The sequence below is a fragment of the Gymnoscopelus braueri genome (genome assembly GCF_963280865.1).
Source record: "Gymnoscopelus braueri genome assembly, chromosome: 9".
NCBI classification, from domain to species: domain Eukaryota; kingdom Metazoa; phylum Chordata; class Actinopteri; order Myctophiformes; family Myctophidae; genus Gymnoscopelus; species Gymnoscopelus braueri.
The window spans coordinates 40,392,642-40,410,449 of NC_137610.1; the positions used below are offsets into that span (position 1 = coordinate 40,392,642).

At 42.9% G+C, this 17,808-nt stretch overlaps 1 protein-coding gene across 1 annotated transcript in view; it reads left to right on the forward strand.

Moving 5' to 3' along the window:
* The window catches only part of LOC308091664 (neural-cadherin-like), a gene marked incomplete at its 5' end in the record, with an annotated part of 233,509 nt that overhangs the window by 85,240 nt on the left and 130,461 nt on the right, over positions 1-17,808 (forward strand). Inside the window, 4 exons of the mRNA XM_080437326.1 lie at positions 1,250-1,392; positions 6,273-6,445; positions 13,588-13,756; positions 16,949-17,119. Of these exons, the coding sequence (XP_080293452.1) occupies positions 1,250-1,392; positions 6,273-6,445; positions 13,588-13,756; positions 16,949-17,119 (656 nt within the window). The remainder of the gene's footprint in view (positions 1-1,249; positions 1,393-6,272; positions 6,446-13,587; positions 13,757-16,948; positions 17,120-17,808) is intronic.

Sequence of the window (17,808 nt, forward strand, 5' to 3'; positions counted from 1 at the left end):
ATCACCTCTTGACTCCTCACTCTAGTCTCTAGACGCACACACACACACACACACACACACATACACACACATACACACAGACTGTACTCATGTGTCCGTGCGCACGTACACGTACACGGACACGAACAGAATGGCATCTCAGATCTTGCAGGGGAAGAGAATCGCTGACGAATCAACTCCAGCTCTCTCAGAAACTGCACCCTCCTATGCTCCTCTCTCTCTGTCTCTCTGTCTCTCTCTCTCTCTCTCTCTCTCTGTCTCTCTCTCTGTCTCTGTCTCTCTCTCTGTGTCTCTCTCTCTGTGTCTCTCTCTCTGTCTCTCTCTGTCTCTGTCTCTCTCTGTCTCTCTCTGTCTCTCTCTGTCTCTCTGTGTGTGTGTCTCTCTCTCTCTCTCTCTCTCTCTCTCTCTCTCTCTCTCTCTCTCTCTCTCTCTCTCTCTCTCTCTCTCTCTCTCTCTCTCTCTCTCTCTCTCTCTCTCTCTCTGTCTCTCTCTGTCTCTCTCTCTCTCTCTCTCTCTCTGTCTTTCTCTCTCTGTGTGTCTCTCTCTCTCTCTCTCTCTCTCTCTCTCTTTGTCTGTCTGTTACTCTTGGTTACCCACTCCTCCTCTCTCTCACTCTCTCTCACACTCACACACATGCACACGCACATGCACCACAGTTACTGTCAGTTTCAGTGCCACATACATTTCCTTCCACATCACCCATATTCCTCTCGTCTTGCTCTTTTTCCCCCGCTGTTTCGCCGCTTTTCTTCATCTTTCTGTACTCTGTTAGTCACAGAGGAGTCCCGCCTCCGCTCCTTTGTACTGTACCACACAACACACACACGAACACACACACACACACACGCGCGCGCACACAAACACGCACGCCCCACTTGTGGTATATTGGTCTCTCGTGACTCGCTGGGTGCCTCGATACCACGCGGCGTGCAAATCACTGTTGACATTTTAAAAGGCAGTGGATCAAATGGTCCAGAGTGGGCCGGTGTCTGCAGGAGAACCGTTAGTTCGATGACTTCAACACCCCTGCAGCAGACATTATCGTTTGTCTTTGGCCAGGCCGGCTAAGAGGACAGCTTAAATCACAGTGACAGGCAAAGACACCGTCATAAGTCCAATCAGTGTGCTCATGCTTTGAACGGCATGATTGATGCAGTTCCTTCCTTTCTGTGTGTTGGTATGTGCGTGTATGTGTGTGCGTGTGTGTCTGTTTTTTCTTTAAGATAACAATCATATTGGCTCTTTCCAGATACCGGACGTTCGTTTCCGAGGACGCTGGGCCCAACACCCTGGTTGCCACCGTACTTGCTAAGGACCCAGATGGTGATGGAATTATCTACACAATAACAGCGGGCAATGAAGAGGGAAACTTTGTTATCGACAGCCAGAAAGGTGATACTGTACTTCTTAACCACTTCTTATTTTCCTCTGGCATCTGGCATTTAGTTTTAATTTAAAATACCAAATGGCTATCCTTTTTCTTCAGGGCTGACAAGGCCGACTCCAGAGGATATACCCTATACGTTGTTGACCGGAGTCTACCAGGGCTCTATCCAAGTTTTTTCCTAATTAAATAAATATCTTTTATGTTCACTACTGCAAGTAGCTTGCATTGTGAGCTATTTTCGCCAAATGTTTGCACCCAGAATAGGGGCTCTAGGGTTCAAGTCGGTAATTCTCCAGTCAGGCATTCCATTCACTCCAATAGACAGACATTCCCTCAAACTAAACATTAAATTCTCACACTACAGGATAATCTTGCCAGATAATCGCTCAGGCAAGAACAGAGAACGGTGGATGTTCCCTCCAGGTCTGAGGCAGAACCTGGTGGCTCGAAACATGACCAAATAAATTCTGCCAACAGGAGTATTATACTGGTGTGCGGATTTCATTTATTTTCACTACATGTTGAACTTTTGATCCAGCACCCAGCCTAGTAGGTGCGGGATGTGCATGTCTTTTGTCTTTTTCTCATCCCGACCCTTCCCCCCGATTATCTTGGTAGTCCACCTTGAGTGTCGGAGGAATCCAAGCCACAGAAATGGCTGTTAGCACAGACTTGCTACAATGATATTAAAGTCCGTAATTTAAATAGGGCCACAGTGGGACACTTTGTGCTTGAGGCTACGACCAGGCTTAAAGACCCTATAAAGCAATATGTACTCTCATTTTGTTTGCTACACAGGATAATGTGATTAACCAACCGGTCAAATTTGAATGATTAAAAGTTGCGAAAATTACGTTTCAAAGTAGTGAAAAAAACTGCAATAGATCAGTAGCTCTCTCTGCTCTGAATGCTGAAGATCGCTATGTTGATTTCCCTGGATGCACCTGGGTGTGAAGGAAATGTGTTTGTTATTGTAGTGTTTATTTCATAATTTGAATATGTGATACGCATTGTGGGATTACGTTGTAGTACCTTATGTGTGTATTGTTGTGTCATGGAGTTAATTTGGTTATTTATGTTGACATGTGTTTTGGTGTTACATCATGACTTTGTGATGTCTGTCTGTTCTGAACGACCCCCCCCCCCTCTCTCTCACACACACACACACAATAAAGACTGACGCCTAAATTACGCTCCATCATCAAACGGTGTTGAGCGAAGAAAGTAGCCGATTTACAAGCTCGCAAAGCTTCCCGTCCGTGTTTGATTCATGACACAAGGCACGAGGCATGGGATGGGAAAAAAGAGAGTGTGTTGTGTGTGTGTGTGTGTGTGTGTGTGTGTGTGTGTGAGCCCCCCAGAGCCTTGTGTAGCCCTGTGAGCCTGCGCTGCCTGTGTGTTAATGTGGCCCTGGGGGGCGTCAGTGGCTCAGGAGGCAAAACGGCGGCTTGGGAATCAGAAGGTTTCTGGTTCGATCCCTGGCTCCCCCTGGGTAAACCGTTAGTGTCGAAGTGTCCTTGAGCAACACTGAACCCCTAACTGCTCCTGATGAGCAAGTTGGTGCCTTGCATGGTTTCCTCTGTCGTCGGTGTGTGTAAATGTGTGTGCGAATGGGTGAATGTAATGCACATTCTAAAGCGCCTTGGATAAAGGTGCTATATAAATGCACCATTTACCATGTAGTGATTTCCGTTATTATTAAGGTGTTCATCTTTGGTTTTTATTATCATTTTATTTAGGGTGTTGCCATTTACAGAGAGTAATGTTCCTGAGCTTCCTGGGTTCGGTTTGGCTTCACAGTTTATCTTTTCTTATTCATCCTTCAAAATCGGCAAGAAATGTGTCAGGCGCTATGACATTTGTCAACCAAGCCTTTCAATTCAATTTCACAAAGAGCTGCTCTATCATCGCTCACAATCTACAGTCTGCATACAGCCACCACCACCACCACCACCACCACCCGCTCCCCTGTCTTTTGTGTAGTTCAACGTTTGTGTACCGGTATCTGCGCTGCACGAGAAAGCTACGGGCTATTATCCCACGGGGTGCGGGGAAGAAGCCGCCGTATGGCTCCCCAGTCCCTAGGAGGAACGCCGGCTCATTGAGTTACCGCTACAGTTCGTGTCGCATTTGTAAACAAGGTTGACATTTAAGCTGCAGCGTATGCTTCCCGGCACCCGCACTCTGTTGTCTTCCTCGCGCTTTGTCATTAGGGAGCCAAGGGCCCCAGCTTCCCCCCCCCCCCCCCCCTCTCTCTGCGAGCGGCCAAGATCACAAGTAAGATGGGGTGTCGGGTGCTTGAGTCGGGGTGTAGCATGCTGGGTCGTCTTTAATCAGGAGCTCTGAAAGTGATGAATAGGGACACAACTGGGGAATGAAACAAACACTTGCGTGTTCTCTTGCCTAGGTGGGCTCGCCCCACATCACAGGCTGCTTCTTGCTCGTCCCGCAGCCTGTGATGTTCTGTGTACTGTTGACAGGAAGGACGCTTTTATCTCAATCTCATGTACAAAAAGACACAGCGAGGGGGAGAGTGGCAGCTAATAGGCATCTGCTGAGCGTGGCTAACTTCTAACGCGAGGCACCCCCCCCACTGCACAGGGCTCACAAGCTCACAAGGCGTCGTATCGCCTATGCCAGTGGTTCTCAAACATTTCAATTTCAAGGCCCCCCTTAACTCTGAGAGTGCACAAATGGTCCATTTGGTTCCATTTGTACGCTCTCAAAGTGACAGCTCTGTAAGGGTCCATTTGGTTCCAATAAGTACACTCTCAAAGTAACAGAGCACTAAGGGTCCATTTGGAACCCCCTCAAGGAACCCTGAGGGTCCCTGGACCCCACTTCTGAGAACCACTGGCCGATGCTTTCAATCTACAGCAGAGAAAAAGTGTTCTGCATTTCCTGTTCAGTAAATGTGTGCATGATGGAAGAACTGTGTCACGAAATCAGAGCTATTACAATTTATGTATACTTAGCAACTTCAGTTTACTCCCAAGTCCCCCCCTGTGGAGCAGGCAAATTGCTCTTTTAGAGGTATTTTGAAATACCCTGCTGCTTGGAACGCTTGTTAGCAGCAGGATGCTAGCAAAGCTAGCTGCACATTTCAGAGGCCTGCAAACAAAACAATCGGTGGTTCTTAAGTGGTCAGTGTGGTTCTTTGTGGAGTGGTTGAGGTGTCTCTCTGTCTGTGTGCCAGCAGGAAATCAAGTACCGTGGCCACATTTTCACTGATAATCTCCATGATGATCTCCAGAGATATCTCTAGACAGTGCCACAAATGTTATGCCCAGGCTAATACTGTATGCTGCTTCGCAGGTTCAGTATGTGTTCAGGTCTTGTCAAGTGTGCACTTTTTAAAGCATTCTGCACTCCCATGTATACAGATTTCCTGTGGTGCACATACAAGAAAGGTAGCATGCGGAGGCATAAAGTGGCCTTACAATGATGCCCTGAGGATACTACTTACGGTCCCTAGATGGCATAGGGCCAGTCACTTGTTTGTAACGTGTGGAATCCACACATGTGAGGCTCTATGGATTCATGTCTCGCCTGGATGAGTCCCGGAAAAGTATTATCGAGGATATAGTCAATCCTAGGAAGAGCTGTCTCCGGTACTCGTCCAGGCTGCGTAAACACTGGAGAGTCGGCCTCTATTTATGATTTTTTTTTATTTTTATTATTGTTGAATTTTTTGGGTGATGTTGATGAGATGTATGTACTCTATGGATCCCCGGTGTGTCTGGAATAAAGTTTGAATTAAATTGAATTGTTCTTTTGTTCCATTAGTCTAGAATTAACTTATATTTATCTTGGTATATTGTATTGTTATTAGCAGTCTTGTGGAACATACCACACTAATATTTATATTTATCTATGAATGAGTGACAAATAAACACTTTGGACCCTTGGATCTAGAAGAACCTTTTAATCCCCTTTAACATCCCCCCAGTTTAATTTCAAGGACCCCCTTAACTCTGAGAGTGCACAAATGGAACCAAATGAACCTGTAAGGGTCCATTTGGTTTCATTTGTTCGCTCTCAAAGTAACAGATCTGTAAGGGTCCATTTGGTTCCAATAAGTACGCTCTCAAAGTAACAGATCTGTAAGGGTCCATTTGGTTCCAATAAGTACACTCTCAAAGTAACAGACCTGTAAGTTTCTTTAGAAACCAGCTCAGTGGCCTTGTGGTTAGAGTGTCCGCCCTGAGACAGGGAGGTCAGGGTTCCAAATGGGACCCAATGCCTCCCTGCTTGGCACTCAGCATCAAGGGTTGGATAGGGGGCAAGTCCCTGCGACATACTAGCGCCATGTCCAGGGGGAGTACTTGTACATCAAGCAACCCCACGCTACAGAAACAGGAGATAGGCTCCTGCCCTATGGGCCACATGGCTCGGCAAGGCTTACTTATTTACTTATGGTTCTCTGTAGAGGTTCTCTACTGGTTCTTCAGCTTAGTTTAGGCACTTCTAATGGTTCTATATAGCACCATTTAAAGGTGCTATATAACAATTATAGGTAAATGGTGCATTTATATAGCGCTTTTATCCAAAGCACTTTACATTGTTTGTGCCATTCACACATTCATACACCGATGGCGGAGGAAACCATGCAAGGCACCAACCTGCTCATCGGGAGCAATTAGGGGTTCAGCGTCTTGCTCAAGGACACTTCGACACTAACTCTGGGGGAGCGCCCCAGCCCGGGATCGAACTGGGAAACTTGCGGTTTCCAGTTCACTCTACCCGGCCCCTGAGCCACTGCCGCCCCAGTACATACTGTAGCACCAAAAGAGATTCCACCAGCTTAATGCTATTTAGCACCATTTTCGTTCAGTGTGTATGTCATCCTGTACACAGGTTAATAATGGCTCTGTGGTCTTTGCAGGGTTGATTCGTCTGCGTTCCACCCCTCCGCCCAAGCTCCAAGGTCTGGAGTACGTCCTAAATGTGACGGCCACCGATGACAATGCTTCTGGCGGCGCCCACCCCCTCTCGTCCACCGCACGTGTCATCGTTGGGGTCGACGACGTCAACAACAACAAACCCATATTTGAGAAGGTGAGCTCTAGCCGTTTCGTGATCCAAAAGGCAAGTGTGTTGTTGGAGTGTTTTCCACTGTTGCTTTTAGTTGTCTCTATTGAATGGAATTGGAATGGCTCCTTCCAGTTGCTCACTCACAGAGGCAGTGGATGAAGACAATACAAGCCAAGTAAAGGTTTTACCAACAGCCATCAGTATAGCCTTATTTGTACTTTGTCATTATGATGGTGAAAGTGCTTCGTGCATTGTCCATGATGCGGCATGTGTCGTGCCAATCTACAATCTCTCAACACATGCCAGGTTGAAAGTTTGGTTGAATGTGTGATGCAGTGAAATCAACAGTAAAAAAGGTCAGCATTATGACAGCGACTAAAGTTCAAACCACATTGACCACCACTGCGCTACATAATGCTGGCTAACGTTCAATCGATCAAGAACAAAATGGATGAGATGAAGATCAGATTAAATACGGATGTGATTTGAGACTTTGGCTTTCTGTGACTTGGCTTTCTCCCACTGTACCGGACAAGGACCAGGTGATCACCCCACTTTTCTGTGTTTAGAATGTATGTATAGAATGGCTAGATAGACTTGATCCCAACAGCTCCCAGGTTCTGCACACCACCCACTCACACCTTGACAACAAGAGGGAAGGGAGATATTTTAGGCTGTTGTTTATTGACTACCAGCTCGGCCTTTAACACCATAATACCCACCAGGCTGGCCAGCAAACTGGCTGACCTGGGATTGAACCCTGCAGTGTGTGCAGGGAACCCTCTGCAGTACTCCCTACATAACATCCATAACTGCGTATCCAGAAACGGCTCCAACACCATCGTCATCATCAAGTTTTCATTCCATTCAGTACTGAATGTAAATTCTGCTGTCGGGCAGAAACCTTGTATTTCTGTATTTAAACTCTCCCCCCCCCCCCCCCCCCGCCGTAAATGAATGCCCTACTTCGTCGTACAACAGTGTAGCGCGAAAGTAGTGAAAATAGCTGATCTACAAGCTCACAAGGCGTCGTTGAGGACCACAATGGAAAAAAGTCCCCAGGACTTTTTTTGTGTTATCCTTTTAGCTTTAATGCCTTACTGTACCACATGCTGTTTACCTTTCTCACTAATAGATAATTCAATCAATCAATCAATCAAAAGACGCGTTGTGAGCTTGTAGATCTGCTATTTTCACTATTTCTGAAAAAAATCTATTGAAAGTGAACGTGTTCAAGTCTCTCCGTGGGTTTTATGAATATTTGACCAATGAAAAGCATATAAGAGCTTGTGACTAAATAACTACATTGGATCCATTCGACCACAGGTTATTTTATTTTTTTTCATTTACTGAAAAGTTACGGTTTTGGACATACAGTACAAGGTTTCCACCCAACAGCTGATGATATATGTGTATTCATGGATTCCTTTCTGCACATCTATAAATCATAGCTACTACCCCTCCCCCATTATCTTGTTGTTATATTGTATTATTTGTTGCACAGTCTTGCGGAATGTGTCACACCAACATGTCACTGCTTGTACCTGTATGAATGAGTGACAAATAAACCCTTTTGAATCTTGAATATCCCTCTCTAACTCATCCTCTCCGTCTATCACTCCCATCCTCCCTAATCTGCCTCTCCAGCTTTATATTCCTCTCCCATTTATCTTTTTTGCCCGCACTCTCTTCCTCTCCTTGGCCTCTCTTCTTCCTCCCTCTGTTTTCCCATGAGTTGTGATTAGTCTCCTCACCCTCTATCTCTATCTTTAGCCGCTCCCCAGGGATTACAGTTAATTTGGCGAGGAAAAAAAAGAAAAGATGCAATATCATCACAATATGCTACACCTGTTTAATTAACTTCCTCCTTAATGAGGTGAACATCAGCAGAAGATACAGTATATTCACTGGTGAACTGTAATGGACTGGGAAGTGTTGGAAACGTGGTGGTTTTAAATATCAAGTCATGCCTCGGAACCATTATTCCAGGCCGGCGTGACCTTATGTGTGATATTACGTTATCTTGTGAGTAATTTCCTACAGGCCGTATCTTCTCCCATGGACCTTTTATTTTCCCTTTGCTGCTTTCTCTGATATTATTTCACGTCTCTGTCTTCCATTGACTCTCCCATCCTCTCCATTCTCTGTTGCTCTCACCCTATTAAATGAGCACTTCACCCAATTTCAACCTTATCTTCATTTAATAGGATACCGAAGTATGACCTAAAAAAACAACACCCCCTGGAAGAACTGACTTAAAAAAAGAAAAGAAAAGAAAAGAAAAAAGCCAAAGAAATATTCTTGATGTATTAATTAAAATTGTAAGTTATTAAAACTAGCCTACTTACATCATAAACATATAAGTATGTTTTTTTTTTAATGGAGTTGTACCTGACCCATGTTCGGGGGCGTCTTCTTACCAGCATAAAACAAAAAAACAGCTCCTTATAAAATATTATATTTTGCAGACTTATTGTAGTAGTTATACACAAAAATGTATAAACATTGCATTAAGCATGCCCTTAAAGCCTGTGTTTTGCAAGGAGCTTGAGGAGTAGTTGTTGCAATGCTGTACAAACGAAGATGGCTGCTGCTATGTAACTGGCTTTCTGTGTCTTATTAGGGGCGGAGCTGAAATCGTCACTTGATGACTCACTGTAGTGGTGATTGGCTTATGGTTACAGCGTGTCATCAAGTGATGATTTCAATCCTACCCATATAATTATAGAGATTTTCTTTTTCTTGTTTAAAAAAAAAAAAAGGTCTTACTTAACAATTCAGTACAAAACATAAGTTCCCAGAATATTAACATGTCTTCAGCAATAACTATTTAACATGTATAATGTGTTTAAAAACAAATCATTGAATTTCCTTTACAGGGACTTTAACCTTCCTCTCGTTCCATCATTCCTGTTCTACCTTCCCTTATATTGTGTTGCTCTCTGGTTGTCCTTTCTGCTGACAGAACCCAGCTGTGAATGTGATTCTAAACAGCAGTAGGGCTCCAGAGACCAGCTCTTCTGAGGCTTCTTCGTCCAGGAAGTGGTATGAATTCCTGAGCTGAGACACAGCTGGGACTGAAATTGTCCATGTTTTCTGTATAGCTGTGCACATCCCAGAAACCATTTTCAGTCAGTCGATTGCCTTTTCCAAAACTCTACCGCTCTACTGGTTCCCAACCTGTGGTGGGCAATGAGGAAATTGCCAGTGGTGGAAAAAGTACTCAAATTCTTTACTTAAGTAAAAGTACCAATACTGCAATATAAAAATACTCTGTTACAAGTAGAAGTCCAGAATTAAACATTTACTTGAGTAAAAGTACAAAAGTATTGGCATCAAAATGTACTTAAAGTACCAAAAGTAAAAGTACTAAATATTTGAAAATAGCAGATCTACACGCTCACAACGCGTCGCGATGCGACGCGTTGTGAGCTTGTAGATCGGCTATTTTCAAATAGCCTAGGTATAAAATAGGTTTAAAGTGGTTAATGTATGTTTCATTATATCATAATTTATATCTGAAAAGTAACTAGTAACTAGGTTTTCAAGTAAATATAGTGGAGTAAAAGTACAATATTTGCCTCTGAGATGTAGTGGAGTAGAAGTAAAAGTATTGGAAATTGGAAATACTCAAGTAAACTACAAATACCTCAAAATTGTACTTAAGTACAGTACTTAAGTAAATGTACTTAGTTACTTTCCACCACTGGAAATTGCCAGCGGGCCCCCAAATAATTGCACAAAAATCTAATTTCACCCACTGATTTACACCTGTAAACATGCTTGTGACAATAAAACTGATTCTGATTCAAAGCACAAAACATGTAATAATAATATAATATAAAAATGTTAACATTTATGTAAAAAAGAAGATATTATGGTATTTTTAAGACTTACCGATAAAGATACCGATAAATAGCCACTTAAGGCATACTACGTTCGTTCCATTGATCCAAGCCAGAACACCATCGATTGATCATTCATTAAAGTAAACATGCTCTTAGATGCACGTGGCCCACCCATCCAGTGGTCAGATGGGACAGAACACTTTGGAGATTTTAAAAGTGGACCATGGCCCGGACTGCTGGCGTAGCGGTCAGGGGTTGACAGCATGTCGCAGGTTCGAATCCCGACCCCGACGACCTTTGCTGTGTGTCACTCCCCATCTCTCTCTCTCCCCATTTCCTGTCAATCTACTGTATGCCATCAATAAAGGCAGAAAAAGCCCCAAAAATAATCTTTTAAAAAATGAAAGAGAAGAAATGTAGACATGATCCCGAAATCCTCTGCTCTGCGGGACACAGACAACCTAGTCTCTCCAGACAGACATTTTGTCTCCCACAATTTTCAAATGTTTCCTCCTAAAGCCCGATTTATACTTGTCTCTTAAAATTACTAGACAGTAAAGCAAATGCCCCCCCCTTTCCGTGTTGCATGGGCAGTCGTGTATAAATAATTCCTACTGGAAACCACATTTGTTGAACACTATCTAGCTCGCTGTTTAGCAGAAATGGAAATTCAAAAAATATATATTAAAGTTTTAAAATGCATGTTCATGTCGTGATTGATCAAATACCCTTTCCATCTAAGGGCACACGGTTATTGGCGACTACTCCAGTGTTGCACGCACATGCACGTGTGTGCATTCTGGCAGAACTGTGTCATGAACAAAATCAGAGCTAATCATAATTTCAGCATTGAGATTCAATATTCAATAATTTATTAGCATTTCAATGAAACATTGATTGCACTTTGTCTCGGTGTGTGCTCCGGATAGACAAAACAACGCAATACAAACACATTAGCATAAACATGTAAAAATACTCTAAACAAAATAAATAAAACACTTGTCTGGTGCAAAAACCCACACGGGGCCGCAGTTATGTTATCTTCACATCTTGAAGTGATGATGAGGCCTGATTTGTGATGATGAACCTGATTTATAATGGGTTAAGCATTGTGTCACACCATGCTAGCCAATCTACAAGCCCACTGAGCTTGTGAGCTTGTAGATTGGCTATTTTCGCTGCCTGACACCAGTGTACAACTAAGTATAAATCAGGCTTTACTGTCTTATGACATGTGTTGTTAGAGAAATAGTGAGTCTGGGAGGAGTAAAATCAAACATGTCCTTTTTCCCTACTGTTTGATTTATCTCTTCCTGTCCTCCCCTCTTTGCCTTTTCTCTTTCTGAAAAATAACAAAAACGATGGTGTTTGCACAAAAATGTATTTCTCCCACTTCTTTACACCTGTAAATCTGTGATGTGACACTAAAGGTGACTTTGATTCTAAACTTGTTCCTGAAGAAAGGGGGATAAAAAGTGCATTGTCTAGATGAGAGGGGATTATTATTCAGCGGCTGCCAAGTTTGATGCTTGTCTCCCGCTGGGTTCAGTGTCGAAGTGTCCTTGAGCAAGACACCGAACCCCTAACTGCTATTGATGAGCAGGTTGGTGCCTTGCATGGTTTCCTCCGCCATCGGTGTGTGAATGTGTGTGTGAATGGGTAAATGTTGGCACATTTTAAAGCGCTTTAGAGGCTCTATATAAATACGCTATTCACCATTTTTTTTTACCATTTTAAAATATTACATGTTATAAATATCACGATGCTTGGCAAATCTTGACCAGTGATCTTTGATGCTGCTTTTACTACGTTTCTCCAAATTCACACCAGGAGCAGTAGTCTGCTTCCATGTTCTGAGACAGCGGCGAAGATCTATGCATCGTCTATTAGTCTATGGCGAGAATCGACTGCCGCCTTCCCCCAGGCGGCAGGAGGTGGAGCCAACAAAGGGCAGAGCGTCAAAGTAGAGAAAAGTTTAACTTTGCTGCTGCAGCAGTGCAGTGAGACAAAAGCGCACTGTTGTCTGAAATAGGCGGGGACTAGGCGTTCAAACAGACTTGACGTGGGTGTTTCACACGTTTTGTTCTCACGGATTTAGCTACTGCTGCTGGTGTGAATTTGGCATTATTAAGCTCCTTGGTGTCAACGGCTGAGCAGTTTCCATACCACACTGTGATGGAGAATCACTTCCCTGGCTTTGACACATTAAACTTTGTCGCAGAAAGAGTCGGTGGGTTTTCTGCACAACATGGCATACTTTGACACTCCATTGAAGACAAGAATAAATGGTGCTCCCCAGGAATTTGAAGCCATCTCTCTTAACAGCATGATCATTGATGACTAAGTACGGAATCTCATCTTTGATTCTGCGGACGTCCACAGCCATCTCCTTTGGTTTTTGAAGATGTTTATGGTTGTTATGAAGCCACTACTCAACTAGAGAGGAGACATCTGCTCTGTGAGCTGTTTCATCTTTACAGGAGATCAGAGCCGTCACAGCACAGTGGAGTCATCCACATTTATGTACTTAGAAACTTTTCCGTTTACTGCCAAAGCACCAGCCCCACCCTGCGTGCCCGCCCCGTGGAGCCGACAAATTGCTTTTCTAGAGGTATTTTCAGATACCCTGTTTGGAACGCTTGTTAGCAGCAAGGCACTAGCAAGGCATTGGTCCTGCTGCTGAGAGAACCCAGTGTGTACCTGATTATAAAACGCAGTAGGGCTCCAGAGACCTCTCTTTCCTGGGCCTTTTTGTCCGGGGAGCGGTTTGAATTCCTGGCTGAGACACAGCCAGGCCTTCAAAAAGAAACCAATTGAATTATTCATGGTTCTATAGTTGTACACTCACTGCATTTGGTTGTACAGCTGTATAGGCTACTACAGTGTGGTAGCCCAACACTTGATTAGTTTGTTCTCATATCTCCCCTGTGAGCTCTGCGTTCTCATTAATGTAACATTAACTTCAACTCATCTCTCTCTCTCTCTCTCTCTCTCTCTCTCTCTCTCTCTCTCTCTCTCTCTTTCTCTCTTACCCCCCTCTCCCATCTCTCTCATTCTCTGTCTTTCTCCTCTCTTTCTCATTCTCTTTTTCTGTCTCTGTCATTACAGGCAGAATTTTTCAAACGTTTCTAAAAATGTGTCGATGTGAGTTAGTAGATCGTCTATTTTCTTACTTTTTGGCAAATCAAAAGTATAAAATAAGGCTTATGTGGTTAACATGTGTTTCTGCTTTGCTCTCTTTGTCCTTCCCCCTTCTCTTCTCTGCCTTTCCCTCCCTCCCTCCCTCCCTCCATCCATCCCTCCTTCCCGCTCCTGCAGTGTCAGCAGTATGGCGAGGAGGCCGCCGTGTTGGAGAACCAGCCCGCCGGAACGTTCGTGCTGCAGGTGCACGCCGCCGACGCGGACGAAGGCGCAAACGGAAAAGTCAAATATGGATTGATGCACAGAGACAGTGCCACGCCCGCCTTCCGAGTTCACCCCGACACAGGTAGGACGGCAGAGATGAAACATGTCCCGTGTGTGACAGTCAGTGGTTCTCCAACTTTTTCATGTCAAGGTCCACCCAAATTAAGTATTTTGGACCCCCATCATAAAATATTTTTTGCCAGGGACCCCCATATACGATTTTGTATTGTTAAAACTAGACCGGTGCCGGCCTACTCACCCAGTTATGCAATGTTTTATTTATGCCCATATATGCAGATTTCTGTGTCAGGCATGCCCTGTGGGGGATCTGCAGTGTTTTCTATCTCTTTTTGGACCCATCTGTCTGTCGGAATGGTGGTTCTGGACAACCGGATCTCCATACATGTGCCTATATATGGCCGTAATGTTAAAATCGCGGTTCTGGACAAGCGCTTATCTGACCGACTCCCTCGGGTCGTTGGCGATGCGCGTGCCGAGTTTGAAGTCGAACGGTGGGACGGTTCTTCAAGAAACATGAATAACAGACAGACATATGTACAGTGATTCCGTGCGTTTATTGTAAGATGTTTCAAAAATATGTTTAAAATTAAGATATTTTGAAAATAACAGATCTACAAACTCACCTTGCGTCGCATCGCGATGAGCTTGTAGATCATATATAGAGCTTGCAGATAGATGAACTGTAGAGTTAAAGTGGTTAAACTGATTTTGATGCTATAAATTATTAACTCATTTAGCCTTATATTAAACTAGAAGCCGTTGGACAGGGACCATTATTAGAGTTTTATTGGAGTCAATAGACCGTTGAATCCGTTGCCCTCATGAACGCAAGGTCTCGCGTTCAAATCCGCCTCCTGACGTGTGGTGCATGCATTTCCGCCCGGCTGTCTTGTCCGTCTTCACACTTCGATTGAAATAATGTATAATAAACTAGAAAAGGGCCCTTAGTTCTCAGAGCGCAGATCTCCACCAGCAAAAACATAATCTCCGCCTCCCGGCCTTTCGACCTGGCAGAGATAATTAACAGATCAAACCACATCATATTACACGTACGTAGGCCTGCTGTAATTGACTCCTCCTGAGTCTTGTGTATAGTGGTCCAATCATAATATACGTCAAATCACACCAGTGAGATGAACTAACTAAGACAGCATGGTCAATGTTTAATGCGAATGTACTGAAGCAGTGGAAATTCCTCTTGAGTGGAGGGGGGTCTCATGGCATTTAGTCAGTAAGTTTAATATTTTACTGAATTCCAAATGCTACTCTCAGTAACATGACAGGGAAAGCTGGAAATCGAAGGACATGTCATACTTAATCTGAGTCCACTAATTATTAAATTTAAAACCACTACAGGGAGGTTGTGCTATCCTTGTACACAGACTGTTAATTATGAACGAACGCTTGATAGACAATGGTGTTTTTTCAGTCATTAAAATATTGGCAGGCTCATTTTCTCTCCACAAAGCACCTAATCTTAGCATGTAATAGGCAATTTACTGCGGGGGTTGTGAACAAATATAGTATGAAATAGCTTGTTTGCTCGCCTTGTTCATTTATTTATGGATGGATAATTTGATGTCTAGAAGAACGGCTTCATTGCAGTGCTGGAAGAAGTATTCTGATTACTTTTTTTGTGAAAGTAAAAGTTCTGTATTAAAAAACTTAAGGTACAAAGGTGTCGTCATCAAAATATACTTACAGCACCAAACGTAAGAAATGCTCATTATGCAGAATGGTACATTTACATAACCATGTTATTGGATTGTAATTAGTAATGCATTCATGTGTTCATCACTTTAATGTTGCAACTTAAAGGTGGGGTTGATTTTAATTACTTTATGTGCTGCTGGGTAGCTAACCTATAATAATACATCATCATTCATTATTTAATGTACATGTTTTGAATTAATAATCTAAATCTGCAAAGCAACTACTAAATAAAGCTGTCAAATATTTGTAGTGCATTTAGTCTTTATTGTCCCAGGGGGATGTTTGTTTTCACTGCCTGTTCAACGTAGAAACACATAAGGAACAGTAGCATACATAGAATCTCCTAAATACATCCATACTTCCTAACACACATGTCAGCTATGCAGTTCGTTTAATGCTACAATGGCTGAATGCACAATACTCCTGCTAAGGCAACATTTTTCCCATCTCAAAGTTCTATATCTCCTTCCAGATGGCAATATTGTGACTTGGTGATTGAGGGGGTGATCACTGTCATTTGCTATTGTGAGTGCTATACGTGTGACGGCTCTGTTGTTCATATCTGAGGAGTGTGGGTGTAGGAAGGACAATGCTTTTTGATGGTGGTGAGTTTGTTTTTGTCGGGGGCGGTCAATATATTGAAAAAGCATAGGGAAGTCTAGGCCCGTAACGATACAGTAACTGCATCGATGCATCGTTTTGAATTTTCAACGATCTACTATATCGATATGCAAACAGCTAAATATCGTATCGTTTGACTTTGAATCGTATCGAATCGTTTTGCAATGCAAATAATCGTATCGAATCGTTCTGCAATGCAAATAATCAATTATATCAATACTAAGTACTTTTAAGAAGAAGAAAAGAGAAAGAGGGGTTTATATCCAGTATCCAGGTATTTATTTTTCACACAGAATTTTTGGGTAAATAAATAGTTACTATATCGATTTTAAATCATTGAATCGAATCGTATCGTTCTAAATTAACCTGTCCTGTATCGTTCATGTATCGTATCGACTAAATCGCTGAATCGAAACGTATCGTATCGTTCTAAATTAACCTGTATCGTTCATGTATCGTATCGACAACCAAGTATCGTGATACGTATCGAATCGTTGTTAAAACGTATCGTTACACCCCTATAGGGAACAGCGCAACAGGATGGATTGAATTATGCTTTTTTTTAGGTGGAGCGCAACAGAGACCGTACGACTGACCAATGTCAGATTTATCATCTGCGTTGAGAAGTGTTGTGACCTTGTAGATCAGCTTTTCTTGAAAAAGTGTTTAAATATGCCCAAACAGGCCCAAAAATAGGGGCGCCAGGTTGAAAGTGGTTAGAAAGACACATCGGCTGCATAATTGCTGATACCGATGTCATCAAAAAAGTCAAGTGATGGCTGATATATCGGCCAAACAGATGTAAATTATATCGGTCTGGCTCTGAAGTATAGAAGTATAGTAAAAAGTACTTCAAAATTGTACTTAAGTACAGTACTTGAGTAAATGTACTTAGTCACTTTCCACCACTGTTTTCCAGGTGAGATCGTGACGGCCAGGCGGTTCGACAGGGAGCGTCAGAGGGAGTACTCCATCACCGTAACGGCCACCGACTGGGCGGAGGAGCCGCTCATCGGCATCTGTCAGCTCCACGTCCAAATCCTGGACCAGAACGATAACAGCCCAAAGTTTGAGAACCTGCGCTATGAGTGTAAGTGCTGAACAAAGAGCGTTCATTTGTTTAAAGCTGCAATACGTCACCTATATGTCCTACCCAGGATCTGAACCCTGGTTTCCGCATATGGGTTACCAACCGTCCCTTGGAATAAGGAATCATCCCTTATTTGGAAACTAAAAGACATGTCCCTTATCGAACTGATAAGTGACACACTTGACACACAGTGAACGACACACATCTTACAACTTCAACAGCTCATACTGTATATACATTTATACTACTGTATAATACAGGTTGTAACCAGGTAAACCCTCTAGACTTATTAACCCATTAAGGCTGGGAACGCATCTGTGTAATTTTTTGATTTGAGCTAAAAAAGCATTATTTTACAATTTTGCTATTCAAAAATAGCAGATATACAAGCTCATGTATATCTGCTTGTAGATCTGCTATTTTTGAAAAATTAGCAAATTTGTGAATATATATATATTATTTTAAAGCAATTTTTTTAACTCAAATATTTGCTTCTGGGGGTCCCTGGAACCAAATATTTTTTGATGGGGGGTCCGCGGCCAAATACATATCATTTTGGGGGTCCTTGACAATTATGAAAAAGTTTGAAAACCACTGATATAGCCACATAGGTTTCTTTAGAAAACTGCTGATTTAGAAGACATTTGTAGAATCGGCTTCAGGTCTTAATGGGTTAAACTGGACCAACA